Here is a 27500-nt window from a genome sequence, read left to right as displayed (position 1 = left end):
ATATAGCTACAAATATGCTCCTGAATTCTGAGAGTATTTATGATTGACTTAAACACGTGTGTCCTTGCAAAATTCCCCACCAGGCCAGGCTTAAAAATTTGTGCAGTCTGACTTTAGTGCTCTATTCTGCTAAACCTTTCTAGTGAAGAACTGGCACTGATTTTACAGGCTCAGAGGGGTGGGTGCAGCCAGCAAGTGTAGCCTTGCATGTTGTCCATGGTTCTGAATTAGCCAAGGGCTTGCTCAGGGTTGACCAATATCTTTGGAGTTGTCCTTTTAATCTTGCCCTGTGTCTTGTCGTGTTTCTCTGTCTTCACCAAGGAGTTTTCTCAGGTGCCTTCATCTTCCATGACACAGCCTGCAGGTTGGACAAAGCCATACTCTGAGATGTCTGGTATTTGGTGGAGGCCACATAAGATGCCATCACCGTCTGCCACCACATTCATCAAGCTCTTGGCAATGCAGATGAGGAACATGGTGCTGCCTACTCCAGAGATGATTACCTCCCCAACATGGTTCTGCACCTTGGCCATGACCTTGCTGAAGATGTTGAGCTACTGATACTAGAGGGCAACATGCTGCAGGGAGGCTGGCAGAACATGCTTTCAGGGTGCATCTGGGCAATGTCTGAGGTGGTGTGTCCTTGCTTGTTCATCCTGAAAATTGCCTTGGAAATTGTTGGCAGCACTGTACACGTGATGTATTTCTGAGTGTCCCAGGCCTCGAGTGAAGTCCCTCACCTCCACCATGATCACACTCATCTCCCTGGACATCACAATGGTGTCATTACCACTGTCATCCATTTTGAACACTCAGCATCCAGATGGTTCTTGTCTTCCTGGAATCTGACCACCTGTCCATCAGTGTTTGTGCTTTGCTCTTGGGGGAAGCTGAGTCATGATGGCCCAGACACTCTGGTCATATGTTTGGATGCTAGTCCTATTTCAGACAAGGAAGTCTTCTGTTTCAAAGTCAGAGTCATGCACCTCCTTGAGAGTCACTTATCATGAGCACTTCTTTCCTGGTGTCCCTCATGCCATGGTACACCAGGTGGGAGGCTTCAATCAAGTCATTCATTGTCATCTATGGGCTGGCAGAATCTGAGATGATGGCTTCCACTGCTGTATTCTCTTGCTCCATAAAATGCAGCATGACTGTGTTGGACAGAATCATGGTAGCTTCCAGCACCTTCTCTGTGTGGTCTTCTGGCTCATAGTTGTCCCTGGCTGAGGTGACTTGAGGAATGACCTGGGCTGGGTGTCCTCAGGTTGCAACAGCTGCATGGTGCATCCCATCCACATCTTTCTCTTGGGGAACAATGACACCTTTGTTCACATCTTCCAATATGTGACTCTCTGAGACAGCCAAGAAGTCGTCAATGGAGGTAAAGTCATTGACTCGACAGCATCTGTGAGAATGTGGATTCGTTTTCCCCATTGTTCTTTCAAAAGATCCTCATAGTCTTGGGACAGTTTACTGTGTGGTATTGCTGCTACAACCAATGCAGCATTGATATCCTCAGGACAGGCAGCTTGTAGCAGGCTTGCAGATGTCTCAAGAAGCTTGATATATTCTTTATTGTTTGAAATGAAATGGGCCATGTTGGTGACCTGAGACAATTTGTTGGCATGTTTCCAGGAAACTTGGGCACTCTCTTTAACTTCTTTCTCATTTCCATTCATTGCAGCTCCAATCACTAACAGGGGAACATTGGTTTCCAGGAATGAATGGAAACCAAGGATGTTTCCAGGATGTGGCCCACATCTTTCACTCTCTGTTGCCTTTTAGCTGCCTTGATGTTAAGTTACCCACTTGAGGTTCCAGAGTTTTACACTGTATTCCCAAGTCTTGTTTAGTGCCATCATTCCTCTGTTTCAAGATGCCATATCCACAACTTTCAGCTGAAAAAGTAATTTGTAGACACCTGCCACATCTGCCAAAACAAGCAGCCAGGTAAAAGCAGTGAACCATGTTGCCAGGGTCACAGAAGAAGAGGGATCATCTGCAAATTTTCACACAGACCTCTACATCAAATCACTTTGTTTTACAATATCTTCTGCAACAGCCACAAGCTTGTCCTTGAGAAATGACTCCCTTTCCAATATTACCCTGTTCTCCAAGAATTCTCACTTGCTTGTTCACCAGATGTAGCCAAAATTTAGGCCTTCCTGGAAAGGCCTCTCTTCTCATAGAGGGCCCCTTCCTCTTGGTATTCACCAGTTGTAACCTGTGTAACAAGAATCTCCAATAGTCTCTCCACTGCCAGAGCCCTGATCTCTAGACTTCTGAGGGTTCCCACCTGAAGTCTGTGTTTTCTGGGTGGACAGCAGGCATTTCTGTGGGGAAGGAAGTGAGCACAGAAATTTTTCCAAGGTCTGGTGCCAGCAGATGCAACTTGGTCCCCCTCCCATCCAGGTCCAAGGAGGAAATCCTGGTGAACTTTCTTAGTAAAAAAATCTAAAGAAAGTGGGAATAGAAGAAAAATCTTTACAACAAATGAAATCAATTTTCAAAGTCAACAGCCAAAATCACTGTAAAACACTGAATGCTAAAGGTGCTTCCATTATAACAGGTGGGAAATATCTGATGAACCCAGTATTAGTCAACATGGGTCTGCAAATTCTAAGTGTCATACTAAAATAAGAACATAAATTAATTGTAAATATTTCCAAAGATGAGATTAAATTCTTTCACTTGCTGACCACATGATTCTTTCACTAGAAGCCATGCAACAGACTCACAGAGAACCACTCACAGTATTACAATAATATGAGGAGATACACTGTAAGTGGCTGAATGTATAATGTATAAAAATGCAGCATCTTGTGTGTGCTGTAGGACAGAGTGAGAATTAGAAATGGAAGAAGATGTCTCATTGGCAAAAGTGACAAAACTGAAAGATATCAATGAACAAATCTAATGAGTAAGGTAGTATATATACTGTGTGTTTGGAAGACTAATTATAAAAATGTCAATCTTTCCAAAATTGACATATAAATTCAATGCCCTTTCCACCTGAATGCCACTGGAACTTAGTGAGGAACTGGATAAAATTTTTTAAAATACACGTGGAACAATATATATCTGAAAATGGCCAAGAAGATTAGGAAGAACACTGAGTGGTTACTTTTCACTCAGATATTGAAAGTGAATTAACAGAAAACTCTTCTTCATCCAGATTAGTGTAGCCTTAGAAATAGACAAGTATACTGTGGAACATGATAGGTAACTCAGAAATGGATGCCCACACAGAGAGAACTTAATATATGGCATAAACGACATCACAACTCAGTTGTTAAAAGGTTATTTTTTTTGTCAGACACCCCTATTAACCATCAGCAAGAGAGAAAACAAGACTTCTACCTCTTACAATATATAAAATTGGAACTGGCTTCAAATGACGTGTAAGAAGGGAGGAATTTCAGTGAAATGGTTGGGGCAGGAGCCCACTTGCATGGGGTCATGATGGGATTGAAGGTGAGCAGTGGGACCAGTCATTTGAATGTGACACAGTAAACACTCCCACATCTTGTGATGCACACACACCTGCTCTGGCACAAGCTGACCAAATCTACAGGTGCTTGGTTTTACTTTTCAGCATGATGGATGCCACTTTTCTGACCTATAGAAAAGTTCATAGGAGGTACAGTGATCCTTCACCTATGGCGGGACTTAAGCTCCAGAGACCCCCGCAATAGGTGAAAGTCTGTGAAGTAGCAGTGTTATAATTATTTTATTATTTATATTTTAAGGCTTAGTAAACCCTTCTGACACTCCTATAAACCTTTCCCACTCTTTTATTAACATTTCCCACACTCTTATAAATACTTCATGTGCTCTTAAACACTTTCTTCACTCTTAAACCCACGTAATTTTAACAACATATAAAATTCTATATGGGTATTTACCAGTGAAGTATAGAGTCGTCCCTCACTATATCACCATTCACCTATTGCAGCTTCACTGTATTGCTGGTTTTAAAAAGCCTGAGATACAGTGAAGCTCCAATAAGTGAACCACGATATAGGGAGGGATGAATGTAAATATAATAGCCTACAAGAAGGTAATGATGACTTCATTAACATAATAAATACATCAGCTACCTAATACATGAGCTTTATTGCTTTATACTTGTGTACTGGGAAAACTTTGGTAATAATTATTCCTGTGCAGTCTCATGTCTTACATCTCACACCAAAGAGTGGCAGATCTACAATGAGAGGGATTTAGAGAAGGTGCCAAGGCTATATGCTTATGAATGTCAGATGTTTAGGGATTAATAAGGACCAATATCCAGAAGGAACACAAGACTTCTATTGTTCTCTCCACTACAAAAGCCTATTCAAAAACAGAGATCTTTCTGGTGAGCAGGAGATAAAGTTAAGCAAAGTAAAAAGACTTGATGGTCCTCCAGTGAGTGTTAGTTCATCAGTTTCCTGGTCCATCTGACACACCTTGAGGCCTTTTGGCCTTTTCTCCCTAGGAGTTTCTCCAGAAACCTTAAACCAATTCTGTCAACTTTCCATGGTGTCCCAACATATTGTCTTTCTTCTCCAGGGTCAGAACACAGAACACTTGCTTATTTTTATCATCCTAAGTGGCACCTGTGTGTGCAGGGGACTCACACTCCCATGATTTGGAGGTCAAAGGTTAGTGGGTTCACGTGTGGGCTGATGTACACTGAGGAGCACAGACCTCAAGGATGGCCAGCACAGCTGCCCCATGTGGAGAGGGTGAGGAAGAGCTGAGTGAAGAGGTGGCCTTCATGGCTTTCAGGCAGTTCTTCCATGGAATGGCTTGTGTGACATCAGGTCCCCAGATAGAACACATGTACTGTGACAGATCCTCACCTTGGCCTGGTAACCTCAGCTTCTGCTAGAAAGAGCTCAGGATGGAAGGAGACTACTTGACACCCGACCATCTTCTCCTAGAGAAGAGGATCACTTGGTTGCACCTGGAAGTCTCCTGGTCCCAAGACAGATCACATGAGCAGAGCCTCAAGCACCTTTTTTGCACACAGCCTGGGTGCAAAGGGTAGTCACTATGACACTGAGAGGGCTTCAAGCCACCTTTGGGTGGTTGTTTTTTGTAATTTACTCAGTCTTTACCTTGTCACTGGATCCGTGTGACCTTCCAGAGCTCTGGGATTGGGGCAGAGTATGTGATTGTAATTTGATGTGTAAGACTTTGTGTATCGGTTGGATAACATTCCTCATAAGATGAGATATGTGGCTACAACACAGAAAAAACATATAGCCATCCTAGGACAATGGAGTTGCAGCAAGAGTTGCTAAACAAGAGGAACAGAGCAATCTCTGATGCCCCGGCACTTTCCTGGTCATGGGTCCCCCTTGGCAGCTTACCACTTGTAGCAAGAGGTCAGATCATGGTTAGAGGACCAAGGGCTGCAGGCAGGGGCCAGCAGGAGAGAGAAGGTGAGGTGCAACTACCCACACATGTCCTTGACCCATCACGGCGTACATCTCAGGGGCTCTTCAGTACAGAAGTCAGGGGAGGAAGTGGTAACATGCCTTCTGGAGTTTGTCAGAAGAGGAACATGAGTGATATGGGAACTGTCTCAGATCCTTGCAGCCTTGGGTAAAGCCTAAACATGCATCTTTCCATTTTTGATACTTATGAATGTAAAGTGTTATTGATAAATGCATTTCTTTTTGAGTAGTGTGACGTCTACTTTTTATGTTGTATACCCCTGGATGACATCATGTATTAGTGAAAATGAGTCTTGTTTAGTCATTGTTCATCCTTAGAGGTCTTGAATCTGAAACCACATGTCACTTGATTGTGCACGTGTGAAAAGGATAAATCTGTAGCACTGATGTCACTGGAGTCCAAGTATTCCTTTGGAGAATGGGCCAAGACTGATAGTGGGATCTGCCACTCACAATTATTTTTAGTTGTTTATCAGTCATGGCATGTGAGGTCCTTCTCTGATGTTATTCAAAGCCAGGACACAGAGACCCCTCTCTGTAGAAATAAAGTGTCTCCTGCAAAATACTGCTTCACTGAGCTCTTTGGAGTCTGGAGTTGCACATGCAGAGTCAATGTCATGTGGGATGTGACAGATGACCTGTACACCATGCATCTTGGTAAAAGGGAACAAGGATGTTCATGCAATGGAGGTGGCACATGACAACCAGTGCCACCAGATGATAGATGAATTGTGTCTTAAAGTACACGTGGACATCATGATGCATAAGTGATGATGTCTCCAATGTTTCCATCCCCCCACGTTCCTGTTCCCCAGTCAGACACAGAGAGCTGAAGGAGCCCTGGCTTTCAACCACTGCTGAAGGACCCATGTCACCAGTGCATCCTGCTGAGGACCTTGTGCTAGGAATTCCGTGTGTCTTGGGATAAATAGTACCTACCCCACCCTCCACCCTCCTATACTCTTAGTTCCAAAACACTGTATTTAGGATTAGACAATAACAGTAACTTAGATGTGATCATAAAACAGGATATGAAGTGATTGAAAAGTAATGATTTTATTTCAACTAAAAAGACATCCCACTGGAACTAGAGCCAAATTCAGAAGCACAATCAGTTGACATTGAGAATAAATCAACATTGCTCCTTGGCAAAGTCCATTATATTCAGTCTGATATTTGTCTTTAGGGGAAAAGGCGGTTTATTCTGTTTGACTTAGGACTTACATTTTCCCTTTTTGTTGCATAATTGGAACAGCTGACTTTTACTAGCAGTTACTGTGCTGAGCATTGTTCCTGAATTAATTTATTTATCCTTACACAAATTCTTTGCTCTTAGCCTTATTGTACAGATGAGGAAACTGAGGCTGAGAGGGTCAGCACCTTGCTGAAGACTCCAGAAGAAGAATGATCCAGAGCTGAGTTTGAACCAAGGTAGGCCCTAAAATTATGCTCTACCTCACAACTCAGTAAGGGAACACATTGTAAATTTGACAGATCCAAAGAGCACAGTTGAATTCAAAACAGTGTGTTAAACTGACCCATTAGGATTCTAATGTGGGCAGGACTGAAACTCTACAGTAATCTCAAAATAGTTGATTTTACATTTTCTTATATTTCTCTAGGAGCAAGATGTGTCCCTTGGTGTTTTCAGATTCCCTGTTATATCTGTGAGGAAATTTTCACAACTTTATCTTTCAAGGTGTGCCTGTTTGAACTGTGTGAAACTCATTGTATTCTAGTAGCTGCTGGAGTTCCTGTTTCCAGTGGTGCCCTTATGTCCAATGTGTCACATGGTGACACAGGTTTATGGGAAGAGAGGATGGTTCGAAGGCTGTGCTGCATTCAGCTGCATCAGGAACTTTCATCCATTTTCACAGTTTTTCTCAGGAGGTTATCGTCAATTTCTTGGAGAGGCGATCCACTATCTACACACCATGACCAATTCATTGATTCATTTGTTGTCTGACATGTCCACTTGTTTGAAGAAAATGACACCAATAGGATGTTGGCCTTCATTCTTTACTAATGTTTAGTTCTAGGGCAGTTTCAGGTTCATAGAAGATGGAGCAGAAATCACACAGCAATCCCATCTACCCCTCATTTCTAGATAGGCACAGCCTTCCCTATGGTCACCATCACACTCCTGGTGGCACCTTTGTCCCCGCAGAGTGCAATTGCTGGGCCGTGGGGGTCAGAGGATGTTAGTTTACAAGAAACGGCCACACTGTCCTAGAGAGTGGAAGCACCATTTGGCATTCCCAGCATCCAAGAGCAGTAGTCCTTGTTGCCCCACAGAGGAAAGCACTGGGGCAAGTGGAGTGGTGTTGCCTCAGCAACCCCTGCCTGCCCAGGGTGGCCAGGCACAGCACGTCCTCTGCCTGACCTGACCCAGCCTATCTCCAGTCAAAAAGCTGTCTCTGTCCCACTGTGCACTAGTGCTTCAGGGTAACATGCAGGGGTTCCTGTGTTCCCTACCAGCCACCTTGTTCATGGTGTCTGGTCTTCCCTTGAGCTGTTCCCAGTGCATCTGTCCTCCTAACAGCACTTCATGTCAAACTCTGTCTCTCCTGAGAGGATCTCAAGCACGCTCCTCTGTACCCAAAGTGTTTCCTAATGCCTTTCCTCACATGGGTGTGTGTCCCAAGGTCTTCCTTGGGGTGCCTGAGTGAGGGCGGGGACAGGAGGAGGACAGGCCCTGTGTGCACTGCTACTGTTGGGACCCTGAGGACCCAGCAGGTGCTACCCTCACAACAGACAAGGGAACTGCCAGTTGGGAAAGTTTCCTGCTTGATTCGATAGAACCATCGCTATGCTATGTTTCAACCATTAGATGAGAGTCAGAGGGTGGGAGATGGTGAAGTAGTCTTCCTGTTGGCACAGTGATCTCTGGAGATCTGGACACCACTGATATCTTCACAACTGTCTACATACCACTGATCTTTCTCCCTCAACTGCACAGAGTGACCCTGACTCTGCATGCACCCTATTCCACTAAGATGCACCAGAAGCAAACGTTCCAGAACTATGTTCCCATCCTCTTCTCTGTGTCACATGCTTGGCTGAGACCGATGAGCAAAACCAGTCACTGCCCACAATTAAGGAGCTAAATTCTAAGGAGACTCCCATCAATGAACTGATTGTACATTTCTGAAACCCCAGTTAAGGAGCTGAATCCTGGTGGGTGCGTGCTAGTCAAGTGATCATAGATTTGTAAAACTTCAGCTTCAGTTTTTACCACAAAGGAGATGTGCATGGTGCCAGTACTGTCTGTGGTTGACAAAGTCACCTGGGCTGTGACCATGATGGTTGGCAAGAGGCTTCAGTGAGGAAGGGAGGGCTGGAAGCCAGGCCTTGTGTTCTGCCATGTTCCAGTGGGCAGGACCTGTGAGGCTGACTAGGTACAAATAGCCCTGGGCTCCCCAGACTGCTGAGTCCTGCTGCTAACTGCTCATTGTTTGCTAAAGCTGAACTCAAAGCAACATCGACCATGAGACTGTCCCTGTGTGTCCTGCTGGTCACTCTGGCCCTTTGCAGCTATGAGGGTGAGTATCACGCCTAATCAGACTACCACCAGCTCTGGTAAGTATCCTTCTCTAAAGCAGGTAACTTCTTTGGGGGGGAGGGGGTGAATGAACCAGAATCCAAATGAGCTCCACTACTTGTGCACTAGGCGACAGAATGCCACAGTCTCCTGCATCAATTGCCAACACACTGGAACTTTCCAGAAATCACTTCCCGGTCACTTTGAAGAGCTTCTCATCTGAAACCTCAATCCCCATCTAGGGTCTATGTTCAGAAGCAGCAGGATGTGATCAGATTTGATTCTGCATCACGGTTCTGCCACTCAGCAGAGCTGTCACTTGAACAAAATGCTCAACATCCCAAGTCTCCACTCACCCTTGGTTTCCACAGCAACCAGCAGGAGCAGCTGTGATAGTGGAGTAAGATGAAGGGTGTCAGAGGCTACTCTGGGTCTCATCAGCTTTTCTCCTTCCCAGAGTCTTTGGTGCCAGTTGAGTCCACAGCTCTCAAACTCTGCCTTTTAGACTTGTAAAATGTTCAAGATGAGAGGGTTTTAGGAGATTTCTCAGTTCAAGAAGAGCCAGTGTTGTCTGGCTCTCTCAGGAATCAGTCAGGAGCAGCCGCACTCAACATATCTACACATCCTGCTCCTTTTCCAGGAGTCCCCCCAGGATGGGAAGTACCAGTACTATCTTAGGGCCGCACTGGCTGTGAGTCTAAGTGACTGTAGCCACTCATCTGAGAATATTTAGTTGTGTGGTCATGCCCTCAACTCTGACCCAAGTGCTTTGGACTTTTTCCCTTTCTTCTGACTTTCTGAACTCCTCCTCTTTCCCCATGTTTCCTCTGATCTGACCTGTCCCCATCTCTGCATACTTGCTGTCTGATCAGGTCACATGGAAGCCTAGCAGGACACATGCCCTGCTGCAGGTGGTTGTAAAGAAATGGGGGCAGAGTGTGGGGTGGGGATGGAGAATCCAGACCCGTAAGAGTGGTGACTTCTCTTCTGTGCAAAATCCCCTTGGAGCCAAAAGCAGGCACCTATTTCCAACCCCACCATCTCAAAGGGATTCTGTATCCAGTGCAGACCAAAAGAGCTAGTCATGGTTCATGTGTAAGCCTCAGATTCCTTTCTAAGCTTTCTGGCTGTTTACACCTAATGACATAATTCTACTGTTTAATTTACTCTCAAAAGAGCATCTTCCAACATTCTGTCATTGTCCCTGCTCCTGTCCAGATTTGGTCTCTGTTCTCTGACCTCTGTGAGATCGTCCTCTCCCACTCTGCTGGAAAGACTGATCACTAAGAGCTCCTCTCCCCTGATGTCCGAGATCAAAGAATGTGTTAGTGTTATGACAGGCCAAACCCTAATTTCTGAAATCTAGGAAAAGTGAATTTCACCAAAGCAGGAGAGTCTTGGAAAGGCCTTTGTGTACTTTACATAGGAGAACCACTGAACTGGGGCTCAGTGAACCTGTTTTCCAGGACCAGTCTTGCAGCTGCTATGTGATTTGTGTAGTTACAACTTCTAGGATTTTTCATTGAATTTGGCACCATTATGGGATGGGACCATAAAACCCCCTGGCATTCCTATCTAGGGTCAGGGGACCATAGGGAAAAAAAGTGACTTCCTTAAATCAAATGTGTTTCTTCTTCTCTCCAGCAAATGCAAAAGTCTGTCCAGCTTTTGTATCTGAATTGAGGAGCTTCTTTTTGTATCCTGAAAAGCTCTACAACATCAATCTTCTGAGATTTCTTGCACCTAGAGAATATCGTGAAGCCAAGGTGAAAGTGAAGCAATGCATAGATCTTATGCCCAAAGGAGACAGACAAAACATTTTCAATGTTTTGGTAAATTGTTCCTCTTTCCTCTGTAGGGACTTCTGCTCAGCTTCAAAGCCAGGAGGGTGCTACACTGTGGGCAGAGGGCTGGAAGTATCTGTCCCTCTTTTTACCTCTGACAGAGTGGCCTGTGGCCACAGGGTGGATGATGACATGACATCTGCTGAGCTAGACTAAGGCTGCATAGTAGGTTTAGCATGTTCCTTCTTCTCAGGTCACCTCTTTGGGCATGTCTACCCACAGTGTCCTGGGGAGAACAACCAGGACCCAGGTAGTGATGAAGGGGAGAGACTGCTGCCTCCCTGCCTGGGAGGCTTCAGAGGTTGGAGGGCCAATTCCCTCACCCAGTGGCTCAGTCCCTGGAGAGTGTCATGAATTTTGGGATGAGTTAGAGGGGGGAGAGAGAGGCTGATTATGGGGGATGGCCCAGACCATGGGTCTGCATGGAGAGATGCCTGGCTGGGGGCTCCATCAAATTTCGCAGACAGAGCCGCTCCCTGTCTCTCTGCCCCACTTTCCCAGCCCTCACCAATCATGGCCAGTGGCCAGAGACCCCCCACCCTGTTAAGTCTTCTGCAGCCTCTCAGGGAGCTGAAACACTTCTGTTTTGTGTGTGTGGTGGGCGGTGGGGAAGAAATCAGATATTTACAATAGTTTCCCAGCTTGTCCACCCCTTGGTGAAGTTGGGTTTGGTACAAATTCCCACATAGGCTGGATACTCAGTGTGGAGATGTCCATAGGCTGACAGGTTGATTTCCTCAAGGACACAGGACATCTCCTGCAGACAGAATGTCCTACAAGTCATTCCCCCTGACCTTATTTCACTCGACCTATTTTCACTTTGGAGTGAAAACATAGAGTCCTCAGACCTGGACTATGATGAAGGATATCCTGGTCTGCTTGGACCAACCCTTGACCCTCTCCTGGCTCCATTAGAGACTCGAGTCCGACACCTGGTCACTCAGGGTTTATTTGTTAGGTTATGGACATGTTCTTCCTTGTCCTGCATGGTTTGTCCTGGCTGCACCAGGACTATTGCATACCCGGACTGCTTGGCTCTCCTGCCTGATTGCTCCATGTGCCTTTGCTGGGTGTGATTTCCTTCACATGTTGGTGTGAACGGAAGTCCCTGTGAAGTGGCATATCCAGGGGCAGCATGACTGACATCCCCTGTTTCTCTTTCTCTATTTCAGAAAGGTGTAGTGTCCCAATGTAACAACTAGACTTTAAATATCTTACGCACGAGAGCCTCTGTCATTCAAGGATGGCTTGATCACCCCTGGAAAATGTGAAGGTTTCAACGTCTTGCTTCAATAAAGTACTTGCCCTGCACTTCTCTCCCTGTCTTGTTTTTGTCCAAGAGTCTGTCCCTGGAGTTGGGGTGGTTCTTGTCATAAAATGGCCATTAGGTGGTGTCCAGAGAACATTCTAGAGACACATCATCCAGGACCACGGTGGCCTGAGGGAGGGATCCCACAGAGACTGCTGGCTCAGGAGCCATCCTACATCCCTGCATAGATGCCCAGTCACAGGGCCAGGAGAGAAAACAGGGAAAGGGGGTTGAAGGCACTCCAAAAGGTCCTGCCCCTGGGTTTTGCTGTGGGAACCACAGCCAACCTGGCAGTCACACGGTCCCCACACAGCAGCCCCACTGCCGTTCCATCGCCATCAGAAGCACAAACAGCCTGCCTGGTCCTCGCCCTCACTGGTTTTCCATGCTGGGAGGGTGCAGGGTAATTTGTTTTCTGTCCACTTTTCACTTTGTAGAGAATCTTGGGGCTCAGCCTTCAGGGAACTCTTTGCTCTCTGCACACTCACATTGCTCACCACACTTGGCAACTCCTCCTCTCTCCAATACCCCCTAAAGCCCCAGAAACAAGCACCCTGCTTCCACCTGGGCAATGTCATGCACACAGTCCACACTTACTGCAAAAAGAACGATCCAATGTACAGTGTCTATGCCCATCCTCCCCTTCCCCTGGGTGCCCCTCCCAGGTGATGGGCTGCCCTCCTTGGAGGCAGCTGACTCAGAGCACTGGGCATACCCTAGGCTCTGGGATCAGTTTCCAGTCCCTGCTGCAACACAGCACTACAAACTTGGTGGCTTTACAGAGGTATTTTCTCCAGGTGTAGGGGACAAAAGTATAACATGTGGAATGTCTGCCAGAATCACAGCATCAGGAGGGCCACACTGGCCCTAGAGAGGTGAGGAGAAAATTCATTCCTGGCTGCTTTCACCTTTAAAGGCTGATGGCAGTCCAGGTCCGGTGCCCACATTGGTCCCATGTCTGTCCTGGGAGTGGACCTTGCCTCTCCTTTATGTGTGTTTGCAAATCTCTCTCTGCCTCTTTGTTTACAATACATGGGATGACATTTGGAGGCCACCAGGAAATTCAGAATTTCTCCCCTAACTCACAATCTCCACCCACATTACATGTGCAAAGCTCCTTGTGCCATGGTGGATAAACAAGTGGCCCCAAATTTAGGGTATGTTTTTGGCAGGAGGTGATGGGTGGGGCAGGGCTTTATGCACCTACTTGAGCTCATCTGCTTCCTGATACCTCAGAGTACACTAATATCTGCCTTCTCCATGTCCCAGCATCCATCAGACATGTTGGCCTTCCCAGACATGTTGGACAGTTGCACAGCCATGTTCACTGTCCAGTCCCAGGCCTTTTTTATTACTGGGCCCAAGTCCCCTAAACAGCCTCTGGGTCTGAGAGGCCCCTCTTGTGATATGCTCCCTCCCTATGGACCCCACTGTGACCCTCCAAGTGGGATTCCATCCTTACTTCTACAACTCAAAACACTAGAGGTCATGGGTTTCTAAATATTTCAAGTAAGAGTACTTATTGTTAGTACTCTAATAATATACTCTAATAATAGTACTCTAATTATGAAGGTTGTGCGAAGGACAAGCTATAATTCAGAAACCAAAAATGAAGAGTTAATTATCCACTATTACTCATTATGTCCCAAGTTTTTACACTCAATGTGTGTTTTGATCACTTCAGGGAACATATATACTTACATTAGTCTCTGTTTTCTGAAATGCATTGCATACTCAGTCTGCATACTGTGGTTGGTAAATGCAAGCACTTGTGTTGCCCTTGGTACAGCCTGAGAATCACAGACCAGGGGCCATGCAGGGAGCATGGAGGACCATGGTTAGTGTTGCACACAAGGCCTTGCATGACCCTGAGCCTGGGCCCTCTGACCACATCATCCTGCTCACCAAGGCTCTCTACTCAGCCATCCTTGTCCAGGTCATCCCTCCTGTGTTACATTGGGTCACACCTCCACACAGGGCTGGTGGTGGTCCCTGTGCTCTGTATTGTCCCCAGCACAGGACATACGACTACCTCAACTCTGAGGCCCCTTTCACGTCCCCTGCTCAGTGAGACCTCTTCTAACTCTCACATCCTACATTAAATCTTTACACACAGACACACAAGTTACACTCATGAACACACAGATGGTGCCCATGGTTGCACACACAGCCCACCTGTAGACATGCAGTCACACCCACACACACACACAGAATGGCACTGGCATCCCACTGGTAGCACTTTACTTTTCTGTGGTATGGTATTCACACCACAAAGTTCATGGGAGACCATACTGACTGAACTGACAATATGAAAGGACCAATGTTCTCATTGCTAAAACACGTAAGAGTTCACATGCATTGAATAGCTGTATGGGTGACATTGTCCTGGAAGGCTGACATTTTCAGTCTCATTTTGCCCTGACTTGTCTCCAGGAAGGTAATAGACTTTTACCACCATGGCCAGGGGGATGAAGGATGTCCTACCCACTGCCTGTGAAGAACTGCCCTTGTGTCTTCTCAGAATGAACTGGGAAGACACCAAAAGACAGTGAGGCCCAAGCCCTACTCCAGGACCCACATGTGGGGACATCTACAGTAGAACCCATGTGGTCCCCCTTCCTCACTTCCTTGTTCTACTGGTCTATCACGCAGCGGAGTGACTTTGGTGGCTGAAAACCCCACTGATCTGGGGAGGACAGCAAGGCGGTGCATGGCAGTCAGAGCACCCAGCCTCATGAGCCATCACCTGGAAACCTTCCCCTGGCCTTTTTTTCTAGCCCTGTGAGCCTAGCTTCCACAGGTCATTGGGACGTTTCCCTTTTGTCACACTGAGAGACTTAGGGTGTCGTGAAGAAACTTTTAGGTCAGAACTTGCTGGGCAGGTGGGGCATGAGAGATTGCTCCACACCAGTGCCAGGGTGGAGGAGATGTGAGAGAGGGATCGCTCCAAGGGAGACACACTGAGCCGACCACGCTGCCACTGGAGATGGTGAAAGAACCGACTGGGAGTATGTCCAGGGGCAGTGCACATACACTCAGATGAGGGTGAAAAGCCCACCTGTGGTCTCTGTATTTTACCAAACACACAGGAGACGGTCCCACAGACTGTAGCTCTCTGAGAGGCAGCAGAGAGTTGACCGTGAATGGGAACAGGGGCTGTGTGTCAATTCCCGCTGAACACCCTGGCTCAGCGTTGCAGACATGTCATGTCTAATCCTGTCAGATGCCAACTGTCTGTTAGATTTGCCTCTTGGGTTTCCCTTCTTGGAAGAGAGCACAGATTTTTAGGAAGTCTGGCTCAAACCCATTCACTGAGTCTCTCCAGGTACAAAAAAGAACTTCTGCTGAGTTTTTTGCCTTGATATCTGAAGCCTCTAACTGTGCCTCAGGACACACATTATTCTCTCTGAAAAACTCTGCTCCTCAAACCATCTTACACTCTGTGACAGGGTCAGTGTTCAGAACCCAAAGCCCTGCTTTGTCATATAAGCTTACTTAATGCAAATGTTCAGTGGCTCTCCACTCTGATGACTTGAGACTCATGACTCCACTCAGAAATTAGTGTATTCAGGCCTGTGTGATCTTCAAACTTCACCTTGGGTCCAAGCAAACGCTACTTCTTCCACTCTCTACTTCCACCTTCGCTCTCCCATATGCTAACCTTCCTTTCTGACATATTAGGGCATTAAGATGGGAAGAGACAAGAAGACAAGCAAGAACTTTCCCAACCTTTATAGAAGAAAAAGCAAGGATGGTAAATCTCTCCAACACAGTCAGTTTTCTGGGATACTTTCTCTGCAAGTGAGTTTGATTTCCAAAAACGTCCCAGGGTGCATGTGGTTCCCAATTGTTCTGGGTCAGTGGGAGTCTGGAATCCTAAATTGTTCACCTTCCATCTTTCCCCAGGCTCTGGTCTGTCTTTGGATCAGCAGCAATTGCCTGAACAGCTACAATGGCTGCAGTAATTCTGGTCTGCATCTCTCTGAGCTCTTCTATGTGCAGCAATTGCAGAATTTGAGCAGCTTCATCAAGAACTGCATCTCCTGTGTCAAACCAAGGCTGTGCTCCTCTAAAGCAACTGCCAATCAACCCTTCTGTTGTCTGCTTTGCTTTAGCAACTGCACCTATGTCAGATGATCCTGAACCAAACAGCATGTGACCTTCATCATTACCAGGTGATCCTGGTAACTTAGAATCTGAAGGTCAGTCAGGATCATTATGCCAGCCTTATAATCAGCATTATGTACATCCATAATGATGAGTGCTTCTGCATTTTTAGCTTCACTGTCAGCCTCCTTTGTATTTTCAGATACTGAGTCCTTGTATTTTTCATCATTACATCCATATTCGAGTCTAACAGCTAAGCCAAGAAGCCAGTCAATTTCTTCCTGTTGATCTTGAATCTTGAAAGGAGAGCTAAAACCTGTGAGATACTTCTCAAAAAACATGGGCCAGTCACTACTGTGGATGTTGCTTAAATTACCATGACTTCAATCTTGTGGTATCTGGTTTTCTGGTTTGTAGGCCAAACAGTAAGTTTCTATATTGTGTTTCACCTTTGTAGATGAAGCCAGCAGGCTATAATAGTTGAGGGTCATCAGCTTGTCCCTCAACCTGGCTTCCTACTCTGGTCTCCTGGGCTTGGCTGAGAAGGCGAGGTGAGGATAAGACAGCCAAGCAAGAACTTCATAGACACATACTCCTTTAAGTCTATTCCAAGTTCTGTGGTCCAAACAGAGCTTTCTCTTGTGGATCTTAGGAAGCTCATATCACAATGGTCTGTTCTTGTCTCATGGTTAATATACATTTACAGTAAAACAAAGTGTTTTGGAAAAGTTAAAAATGTGACAGCAGGAAAATGTCATAATGGATATGGAAGATAAAGCAACATAGTACAACAAAAGTATCTATGATGGAGGACTCAAATGTTGGAAAATTTTCACTTTCAGATGATGGTTAATAAGCTTAATAGTCAATGTATGTAAAAGTCTGCTGTTTCAGGAACTGAAGGTGTGACCCACCCTGACTCCAGGAGACCATGAGGAGTCCCATCTTTGTGCCTCAGGAGGACTGCAAGCAATGAAGGTGGTTTGTGAGCCATTGTTTTCCTCGATGAGATGCTCAGTGCTTAGGATACAGATATAGACCACCACCCAGGACACAGATGAAAGAATTCTGCAGCTTTTTATCTGACGATCTCTTTCTCTGAATTACAGTCCCCTTACCTACACTTTTCTCTCTTTATGCAAAGGGTTGGTGGAAAGTGCAACTGAAGACCATCGGTTAGGGTACAAACCTGCCGTCTTCTCAGTTCATCAGCCAAGTAAATAAAGTGCTTGTAAAGATTCAATCTCTGCCTCTGTTATTGGTTCTAATAGGTGACAGGAAGCAGTAATGTTGGCTTTTGTGGGTTCCTATATATAAAAGACAGGAATATGAAAGTGAAGACAAGCACCTCTAACTAAAAAATTTTGGAAATGAGACAGATTATGGTGGGAAGAAGGTCACTGAATAAATACACTAAGATAATTTCCCCACAGTGCAAAGTATGAAATAGAGCACCTCTGTCACTTTCCACACATTTTTGTGACTTTTTGGAACATCACCCTAAACACAAATGATTCTTTGAAGAAGAAATATCACTAAAGAGTATCGGGGGTTCTGCTGCATGCTGGACCCTCTAGGTAAAACTCCACAGGCAGAGGTTTGGTGAAAATGGAAAGAGGTCATTTATTCAATGCATAATTTTGAGAGAATGGCGAACTTTGACCACAGAGCCTATTCCCTCTAGAGCACCCAGAAAGCCCCCAGCTGCTCTCTGTCAGACAGAGACAAGGTGCACCCTCAGTTCCTTATCTCATTTGAAAATACCAGCTCTTCAGAAACTGCAGGTGGCCGCTGCACAATCATCTAGAACACCTGGCTTCTTTCTCTTTCACTCTTGGGCCTCAGGCTTCTAGAATCTGGTGGTAGTCAGTGCCCTACATGCAGCGTGATGCCATTTTTTCCATACGATATCCCGTGACCCAACACCTGAGCCCCATCCCTCTGGCTGTCAGATGGCATTGGAGCAACAGGCAGAGTGTGACAGTGAAGCACCAGTCATTGGCTCTGCTGCCCTTCCTCCACTCGGAATGGGAAGCAGGTCTTCTCCCCTGGCCATGGGGCTTGCACTACATACTGGTCGGCAGGCACTCCAGACTCCAACACAGCAAGCAAGGGGGACAACCTGCATGTTTCTCCCTACTCTCTGTTTTATATCTTCAGGGAAAAATTTTGTGTGCTCCTGGAGGGTTCTGCTATCAAGCAAAACCCATTCTTGTTCCAAGTGAGACTGCCAGGTCATCACCTGCTCCTGCCACCATGTTCTGAAAAGGAGTTGGTGGGCTTTCCCTTCTGCCAATCACCATGGCCAGCTTGTGCTAACTCCAGGAAGGGCTTCCTTGTCACTGAGTCCCAGCCTGTGGGAAGGGAAATCTGTCAAACTCTACTCTAGCAGCTTCACTCTTTCCACCTACAGTGTTTCCTGCAACCCATCCTTCACTCAGCCCTTCCTTGTCCACCCCACAGTCTGGCCAGGTCTCTTTCAGATCCATCTCTATCAGAAACACTAAGTCACAGGCAAAGGTGGACAATACAAATGGAATCAATGTAAGACTGAAAAACACAAAGTAATAAGGAAAATTCAGAGGATCGGACCTACACTTGTGTACAACTAGAATTCTTATACAGTCAGCTAGCCTTTAAGCATGAAGATAAGTATGTTTCAGAACTGCGAATACTCAAAAGTTTTATCACCAATGATCTTCTCAGAAGGCAGGAGGGAATATGCTCTACACAAAGACCTGGATGAGGAACGATGAGGCATGCAGTCCAGTGAGCACAGGACTGAACGTGGGCGTTTGTAATGCATCCACAGAGAGGGGTATAACATATTCCCACACTCAACACCAGGTGACACGGTGAAAGAAGCTGCAGGTGAGGCTGGAGCCACAGGTGTAGACCAGATTGGAGAGGTGTCTATTGCTTCTCATTGGAAGTTCTTTCCCATGATTTCATTTTGGGAACAATGCTCCCACATCATTACATTTTAAATAAAAATGCTGACAGTGACAGGAAGTTTAAGACAAAGATGGCAAGGAAGACAGGATTGAAATTTGAAGAAATAAATTTGGCAAAAAAAAGGTTAAGATGCTGTACATCATCTCAAGTCAACCTGGAATATACACTGTGCCAGACTTGCTGTATTTTATTAAAAGGACATCACAGAAGACTTTAGTTCTTCCTTTTCTTTTTATGGTTGCCTGGAGTACAATAATGATAAGGAATATGAAAGGAAAGAACACCATTTAAGTTGCTAATTAAGTCATGTATTTATCTGTGTTGTGTGTCAGCTACAGTGCCAGCTACTTGAAAGGCAGGAGTGGATGAGAAAGACACAGGGATGACTGTGATGGGATTTGTGGTCCAGGAAAGTGGGTGGGAAGGAGACAAGAATGGTGTGGAACATGTAAGAGGATAAGAGGTCATTTCTGGGAAGAAAATGAAACAGGTTAGGTGAAGGAAGGTCGGGGGTGAGAGATGGTTTTGTGCAGTTGTTTCCTACAGCTGCTGTAACAAACTACCACAAGTTGGGGGAGTTTAGCACATTAATTGGGGAGCAATTACTTTTCTCATAGTTATGGTATTGAACATAGGTATTGACAGGGCTGTGGCATTGGTCAGCATTGGGACTCCACTCACTTGCCCACTGAGTGACCATTGAAGCCCCCTCACACTCTTCATCTTTGGCCTCAAGGTCGACAGATGTTTATTTATCACTGGGAGACTCCGCCATGGCTTTAGTGCCATTGGAGGTGAGACTCTCGTTTCAGTGGATCCCTGAGCATGGCAGGTTGTTTAGTGGCACACCTTTTCTCACCCTTTGGATTCAAATACCACACCACCTATCCTGTGGGAACACCAAAATATCTCTGGACATGGACAAATATCCACAGGAATGAGTACAAGGAGTGAGAAGATCCACTCCAGTAGAGAATTTCAGCTCTAGCAGTGTGGAAACGCATTCTTATGTCTCCCATATTCTCTGCGTTAATGCCCCTAAGGGTCAAGAGGGAACCCTCTGGAGGCCCACAGTTAGCAAGAAAATGTGAGCATGAGCAGAGGCAAAATGAGTAGCTAAAGAAAGATTTGGTGTAGAAATAAATGAATCTGTGAATATCATGAGTGTGTGCAGATTAAATATTTAACCACACATTTTGTAGAAACGTCAAGTTGTGTAAAGTTCAGGGATTTGGTGACAGAGCCAAGGGGAAAAGCTTTCGGTGACACCTGATCCTGACTCAGCTTCCAAATCCGGCTCCTTGTCCCCAGTCATTGGATGGATCCGGGTTAGGTTGGATAAAGCTAATGTTTACTTCTAGGGAGTAGAAGGGATGAGGTGTCCCAGTCCCTGGATCTCAGGGCTCCAACTTCTTCCTCTCCTCACCTGGCCCTGCCTGTGGTGGCTGAGTCCACAACTCTCTCCAGAAACATAGAGAACGTGGTGTTAGCACCAGGACCCCAGGCTCATGCCTAGGCTAAGACTTGGGTGGGAGTCTTGCCTTTCTTTAAGTTTCATTTTTAAATAGGCTTCTCTTTCTAAGAACACCCCAAAATAACATGTTATGTAATCAGAAAATTCTTTGTAGAATCTCAAAATCTGTCCACCAAACCAGTGATACAACAACTCATTAGCAGCCCACTGTGTTGCCTTTGTCACACAAAGACCAGAGGAGCACAAGTCATGTCCTATGGAGCTTCACAGTCAGAGAAGAGCCATAATGTCAGGTCACAGTCACTAGGACAAAGGTGCACACACAGGGCGTTTGGGTCTTGGAAAGGAGATCTCCAGAGATCCAAGGCCATGATATGAAACAGAAAGTAGGCTGTCTCTGATGTGGCATCGAGAATATATAAGGAGTTTTAACCTAAGGGACTCAGGCAAGGACAATAGAGTAGAAGGCTTCAGGTGGAGCAGTGGCCTCAGCAGAAAAATTATGGGGCATGCATGGAGATCTACTTGGAGTCCACAAGGGCAGTTGTGCAAGTCAAGGTCACAAGAGTCCACCTGATTCAGAAAGTGAAGGCCCATAAGGGTCTGACTAAGGCAGTCAATAGTGTTGAGAGCTGTCTCTGTTGTCAGAACATCTGGCTCCTTTGGCAGCTCTGTTACCCGTTAGCTGTGTGCCCTTGGTCAGGTTACTTGCCTTCTCCATCTCAACTAGTACAACTGGGGGGAAATGATATGCCTGCCTCATGGACTGGAAACCACACATCTCCCTTTGCTCAGCAGAAGCATGGTCTGTGATCTTGACCTGGTGTTCCATTCATTCTGTGACCTCGTGTAGCTTTTGAACTGGCCTGAGCTTGGCCAATAAATTTCATCACCACTATGCTCAATGGGTTTTTGTGAAGATTAAAAGGGGTGTTCGCAAGGCCTTGCATCAAGTAACTGCTTTGTAATGGTTGATCATGTGTGTTTTACTAAATCTGGAAATCAGTAACACGGGTAGAAGCTACATTCTGAGAAGATTAACAGGCCACCAGCAGGTAGAATATGTTCAAAGGCAATGTGTAAATGATGCCCCAATAAAACTCTTCAAGAAATGGTCAGTCAAATATCAAATAAGAATGGATCAAACTTTAGGGCTTATTTTAAACTGTGGAGTTTTTCCTCTTGATGGAACAAGAATATCTCTAGATTTGTAGAAAATGTAAAGTAGCAGTTAGTTTCAGGGGTCTCTAGTGTTCTGAGCAGCCCTCCCTGGGAGCTCGGAATAACTTCCTCTAATGTTAGAAATTAATCTCCTTCAGCTGATGTGAAGGCAGGCCATACCCTGTGCTCAGCCCCCGTGTGAGGACTTACCCGCTGTAACTCACTCTGGCTTCATGACAACCCCAGAACAATTCCCATTGTAAAGGAGACCCAGCTGAGACAGCTCCACAGCAGCATTGGCCTGAGGCCTGGAAAGCATGTGGTCTAGGATTGGCCAGGGAAGTTTGATCAGTACACATCTTGCTGCCATAAAGACATCTTCTAGACCAGGGCCATTCCTGAAGTTTCTGGCCTGGGTAAGTACTACCCCACCCAAATTCTAGATGGTGGCTTGATCACAAGGTTAGAGAGGTTCCCATCCAAACACCATCCTGGAGACTGCTGTCAGCCCTGGAAGTGAGGGGCAGATCCCACTGTACAGAATGAGTGAAAAAGGAAAGCATGAGGTATCTTGTGCCCAAAGACTGTGGGGCTGATTTCTAGGAACTATTTCCAATGAACAAAAGTCAGGTATCATCTCGTCTTCAGAATTCTTTCATGGCCTTGGTGCCAATGCATAAATCAGTGAGGAAAAATAGCTTTCACGGAATGTTATTACTTTTATTCAGCCTGGCAAGGCCTCAGATGACAAAATATTAGTGTGAGTATATTTCAGGTCTTCAGTGAGCTGAATGTCAGGCCCAATATAATTCTCACTTACCACACATGTACCTGTGCCCCATGACCCAAGCTATCCAGGGTAAAATCTGAATAGTTCTTCTCTACAGCCTGGTTTGTCATAGCAGGTGGTCAGTACGTGTCATATGAACATGGAGACCAAGGCTACCTTATTCTCCCACTTCCAAATTTAATTTGGGAAGCTGAAGGAAAGTGCCTGTGGGAGGAGAAAAGAGCAGGCCAGCAATACCAGCATTCACACCATTTAGAATCTTCAATTTCTGCTGACCATCTCTCGCTTTTAAACGTGAGTTTTGTGTGTGGAGATACAGTCCTTTGACACACCAGGAATGGTCACTGAGGGCTATGCAGAAGACATGGAGATGAAGAAACACACACTTCATTTTACTTGACATGAGATTGCTTTTGCTGAGCACAAAAACTGCACAGGGTCCAGTGTTCCCGAAGACAGTGGGGCAGGTCTATAATCATTGGGCAGTGGGCAGAGCCCTCACCATGGCCTATTCAACCAGTCCAGCTCTATTTCTTTGAGAAAGTCTTTTCCTGGGTTTTGAAATGAAGATCGCCAGCAATACTCCAAAGGGAGAAACTACATCGGGAAGAACATAACTTTCTTTCCATTTCTAGCTACTTCCTAAATCAGTATGGTTCTTAGTGTGTCCAGAGCAGGGGAATGATAGAAAGACATGAGTCTCAAACAATCCCAACGGAGAACAATGCATCCATAGTTAAATGACCATTGACGCATCAGTCAGGCCCTTGTCACTCATTTTTTTCTCTCTACTTTCCTCCAACTTTGTTTCTTTTGTTCCTTCATACCATCCCTGTTTGGGCTGATGTGGTGTTTCTGTCCTAGGAGGCTGTCCTGTGCCTTGCTGAAACCAAGAGGGACATGTTGCCTGCTTCCCTCAGCTGGCTGAGTGCCACCTGCACTCAGGACTGTGTACTTGCTATTCCCTCTGCCTAGACAACTCCTCCCAAAAGGCCCCGTGGGTTATAACATTCACTCAGGTGAGCTGAAAAGTCCCAGTCCAATAGCCTGCCTGAAACTCCTACAGGATGCTGCCCTGGTGGTTCTTTTGTGGTTCTAGACACAATCACTTTCCCTTTCTCTCCTAGCTAATTGCAGTCTTGTTTGTTACTTCTGACTAGAGGTAACTGTACAAGTGCAAAGTCTGGCTTGACTTGTTCCTACAATGGAGTCTGTGGCACAGAGCATAGGGCCCATCCTAGGAGATTCATGGCTGTTAGGAATATCGATGGATACACGAATGGGTGGATGGATCGATGATAGATGGATAGATGGAATAGCGCTTGTGCGAATAGAAGAATGAAACCTCCAATTGAGTCTTAACTACTCCATTTTCAGCCTTGTGATAAGCTCTTGACACAAATGTCAGCCATTCTTACAATGCCAGGCATGGGATGTTGCATACCCAGTTCAGAAAAGAGGAAAAGGAGCCTTGGGACAACCAGCATGGTAACCTGCCCAAGAACATGTCATGATTAGGGGTTGCACTGGAGGTTCAAATCTACAGCTGCATGAGCCCAGGTTTATAACCCTCTCACCGAATATCACTGCCCCCTCCCAGCATCTGTAATCATACATCTCTCATCATCCTATGGATCAGCAGAACAGAATCCCTAATGAACTAAACAACACTAATCTTACATACGAATTTATGACTAACTATAAAGTTGACCTAACTGAGTGAGAAAGTCTTTTTGAAAACCACCTTCAAAGAAGGTGTGAAATGATTTCTATTTCCCAAGGAAAAGCACCTGGGTTGCAGTCTATGGGTGATGAAAGTCTGTCCTCCGAAGGCAGCATATGGAATTGCATCTAACCCAGGTGTTTGCAGAATCAGGAGGAACAGACACTGAATGTGAAATGTGTTCTACCCTGAAGAGGTAAAAGAGAAACAAGAGGAGTAATAGGGTGGGGGGAAGAAGAGGAGGGGGAAGAGGGTGGGGGAGGAGGAGGAAGAGTTAAAGGTGAAGAAGAAATAGGAGGGAGGAGGGGAGAAAGAACTGGGGAAGGAGGAAGAGATAATGAGGACCACAGCAAGAATAAAGCAACAGGGATGACAAGACAGGCTCACAAGGTTCTCATTTGCCTTATTACTTTGCACGCACTTTGACGTTAATTTCATCGAATGACCTCACCATTATTGCAGTTGTGAGACCTTTGAAGGTTTTCAAAGTTCTGTCCCCTCGGGTTGTAGGAACAGAGCCCAGGAGGGCTGGGTTTGGGAGATTCTCCAAGCCCCTTCCTGACCCAGGGCCAGGTCTACCCTGTGACTCATCCTGTCACCTGTGGGAGGGATTAGGGTGGCCACCAGGAGAATAAAAGGCTGAGTTCTTCACAGTCACCTCCAACAGGAGCTCCTTCTTCCTACCACTTTAGAGTGACCAGCCAAGAACAGCCGCTTGAACCATGAAGCTGGTGGCAGTCCTCATGCTGACTGCCCTCCCCCTTTACTGTTATGCGGGTGAGCCTGGACAGGTTTTTTGGCTTTCCAGGAGGGCTGTTGTCAGGGTCCCTGTGCAAGCACTGCTGTTCCCCATCCCCTATGCAAAGCAGCCCATTTCTCTAGTGTCAGTGCTGTGTGTATGGGGGTTGGGGGGCAGGGGGTAAGGACAAGGAGGCAGATGCTTTAAGGCTAAAAGAAAGTTCCAGGTCCTGAGTTGAGTCTCCTAGAACTGAGGACTCAAACCCTTCCCACAGCCTCTCTGAGCATATGTCCCTGTGGGGAGGTAAGAAAAGACTCACAGCCAGGCCCTACACAGAGCTCACACCTCTGTCACTGAGCCTGCATTTGCCTGCTTTCTTCCCAGGTTCCGGCTGCGATCTCTTGGATGATGTGGTGACTATGACCACTGATCCTGATGTGGACGTGACTGAACTCATCAATAGGGTCAAAGCATTGTTACCAGGCGAAGAAACCGAAAAGGCCGTCACATCCATGAAGGAATGCTTTCTCCATCAGAGCAGAGACACTCTGGAGAAGGTTAAAGAGTTGGAGGTAATTTTGGTGTCTCTTAAACTGTGTTTGAACTGTGGGACAGGACACGCAGGCTCTCAGTTTGTGAAAACTCTTTTTGAAGCACGTGGTGGTCATGCTTGCAGGAAGATGCCTTCCATCTTCTTAACAAAACCTTCAGTGCACTGTCAAGGAACCTAGGTTTCCTGGCACCAGTGCCTAGCACCAGTGGTAATCCAGGCATTGTGAATGAAGCCCCCAGAGTGACAGGTGGAAACCATGCTTGTGAACTTCCCTGGGTGGGGGGCAGAGGGGAAAACAGAAATCAGTGGTTTCACACGGGGCAGACATTTCACCTGTGACAGCTGTTGTGTAGTGTTTTCTAGTGCTCATTCTGGGCCCTAATAACCATTTACAACATTCCAGGGTAACCTCCAGGACACACTGCCACAGCAAAAAAGATGAAAGTGCACATCCTTAAGAAATTCCTGATACAGGGGACGGCATGGATGAACCTTGAGGAACTGTGGGAAAACAAATGAGCCAGTCACGAATAGGCAAATATCCCATTTTGTAGAGTAGCCAGTGTCTTAGACCCAGAGATAGAAGAGTGGTTTCCAGGGGGTGTGTGGAGGAAATTGGCAGATGGGGAGGGTCTGGAGCTGCACCTCAGCACAATGAGAAGGTCCTGGAGGTCACTTGCACTGCCAACTGCATGTTCTTCACATGATTAGCTGTGCATTGAAAGTGGTGAAAGAGTAACATTTGTATGTGTATTCACTGTAAGTACAAAATTTTAAATGATCAGCCCCTTCAATTCAAGAGGATGGGTATTTTCTTTTAATCCTCAGTTAGACAAATCATGAGGAGCACACACCTGCAATGTGTTGTTGACCACAGTTGCTGGGTGGCGGGCAGGGGCTCTTGGCTGCTCTTCAGTCGTGCACAAAGTCAGAACTTCACATTCTCTCGTTTTTGACTGAGATACTGAAAACTGAAACCCAACATATTGTTGGCTACATTATTCCAAAGAGGAAACCTGCAGATAACCTGACCATGGGAACAAACCCTGGGGGGGGGGACAAGATCAGGCAGCACCAGCAGCCCTGGGGTCACTCATAGTCACCTGAGATAGAACAAATGGGATACTTCCAGCTTCTCTTCCAGCACCAGCTTCCTGCCAGTGCATGTGGACCAATGCTGGAAAAACAATGAGTTGGCACGTTTATTCCTCAGGATTTTCCTTGGTAAGAACAAGTGAGATGTAAGTGATGTCTCTGTTTCTCTTTTCCAGGAAACACTAGCCAGTAGCTTTTGGTGTGCTCAGTACTAACTTCCACACGACCTCAGAGATTGTCCACAAACCGACTGTTCACAGGTAGAAGCCACAGCTCAGCTTTCCTTCTTGTCTTGGATCTCCAAAAGCAAGACAATTGTTGAAACCTCACATATATTTTCATTTCAATAAAGCATCTGCAAAACAAAAAGTTGTTTCTTGGTGGTTGAATAAAATGGAGGCTATAGGGAGATTAACGTCACACATGCATTTCTCTCACACACGAGTGTGCACACCCACCAGTGCACAATCATTCTTTACACAACTCAAGGGCAAAATGCTGAGAACCTGAAAGGGCATCCTGTTCCTCATTCCCCACAGCCCAACCGGGACCCTGTCACTGGCATGTGACTGCCCTCCCTCATCCCTACCCCCAGGTCCATCTGGGCACTGTCAGGCTCTCAGTTCCTAGTGATGGTGGCCTGCTTTGGTTCCTGATTTCATGGCGGATCTGAGTTGATGCTGTGCCCACTTACTATGGCCCGGCTCCACTCTGGGCATTCTCTGTCTTAGACTTTAGGTCTCCTTGCACTGCTGACAA

At 46.0% G+C, this 27500-nt stretch overlaps 1 protein-coding gene, 1 long non-coding RNA gene and 2 pseudogenes across 2 annotated transcripts; 2 read left to right on the top strand and 2 right to left on the bottom strand.

Annotated features, from left to right (window-relative positions):
- Positions 1 to 227: 227 nt before the first annotated feature.
- Positions 228 to 7941, bottom strand: LOC123825380 (annotated as a pseudogene).
- A 956-nt stretch (positions 7942 to 8897) lies between these two features.
- On the top strand, positions 8898 to 12099 carry LOC123825377. Its single transcript, XR_006786909.1, has 3 exons — positions 8898 to 8992; positions 10636 to 10823; positions 12008 to 12099. It is a non-coding gene; the product is annotated as an uncharacterized LOC123825377 (long non-coding RNA).
- Positions 12100 to 16029: 3930 nt separating this feature from the next.
- On the bottom strand, positions 16030 to 16742 carry LOC123825379 (annotated as a pseudogene).
- Positions 16743 to 25073: 8331 nt separating this feature from the next.
- LOC123825378 (mammaglobin-A-like) lies at positions 25074 to 26992 on the top strand. Its single transcript, XM_045848750.1, has 3 exons — positions 25074 to 25131; positions 25478 to 25665; positions 26918 to 26992. The coding sequence occupies exons 1-3, from the start codon at positions 25077 to 25079 to the stop codon at positions 26954 to 26956; spliced, it is 282 nt and encodes a 93-aa protein (XP_045704706.1). The 5' UTR covers positions 25074 to 25076; the 3' UTR covers positions 26957 to 26992.
- The last annotated feature ends 508 nt before the right edge of the window (positions 26993 to 27500 follow it).

The sequence above is a fragment of the Phyllostomus hastatus genome, unplaced genomic scaffold (assembly GCF_019186645.2).
Source record: "Phyllostomus hastatus isolate PE091 unplaced genomic scaffold, TTU_PhHast_1.1 phas_contig_623, whole genome shotgun sequence".
NCBI classification, from domain to species: domain Eukaryota; kingdom Metazoa; phylum Chordata; class Mammalia; order Chiroptera; family Phyllostomidae; genus Phyllostomus; species Phyllostomus hastatus.
The sequence above is the reverse complement of the archived record's forward strand: the minus strand, read 5'-3'. Positions and strand labels throughout refer to the sequence as shown.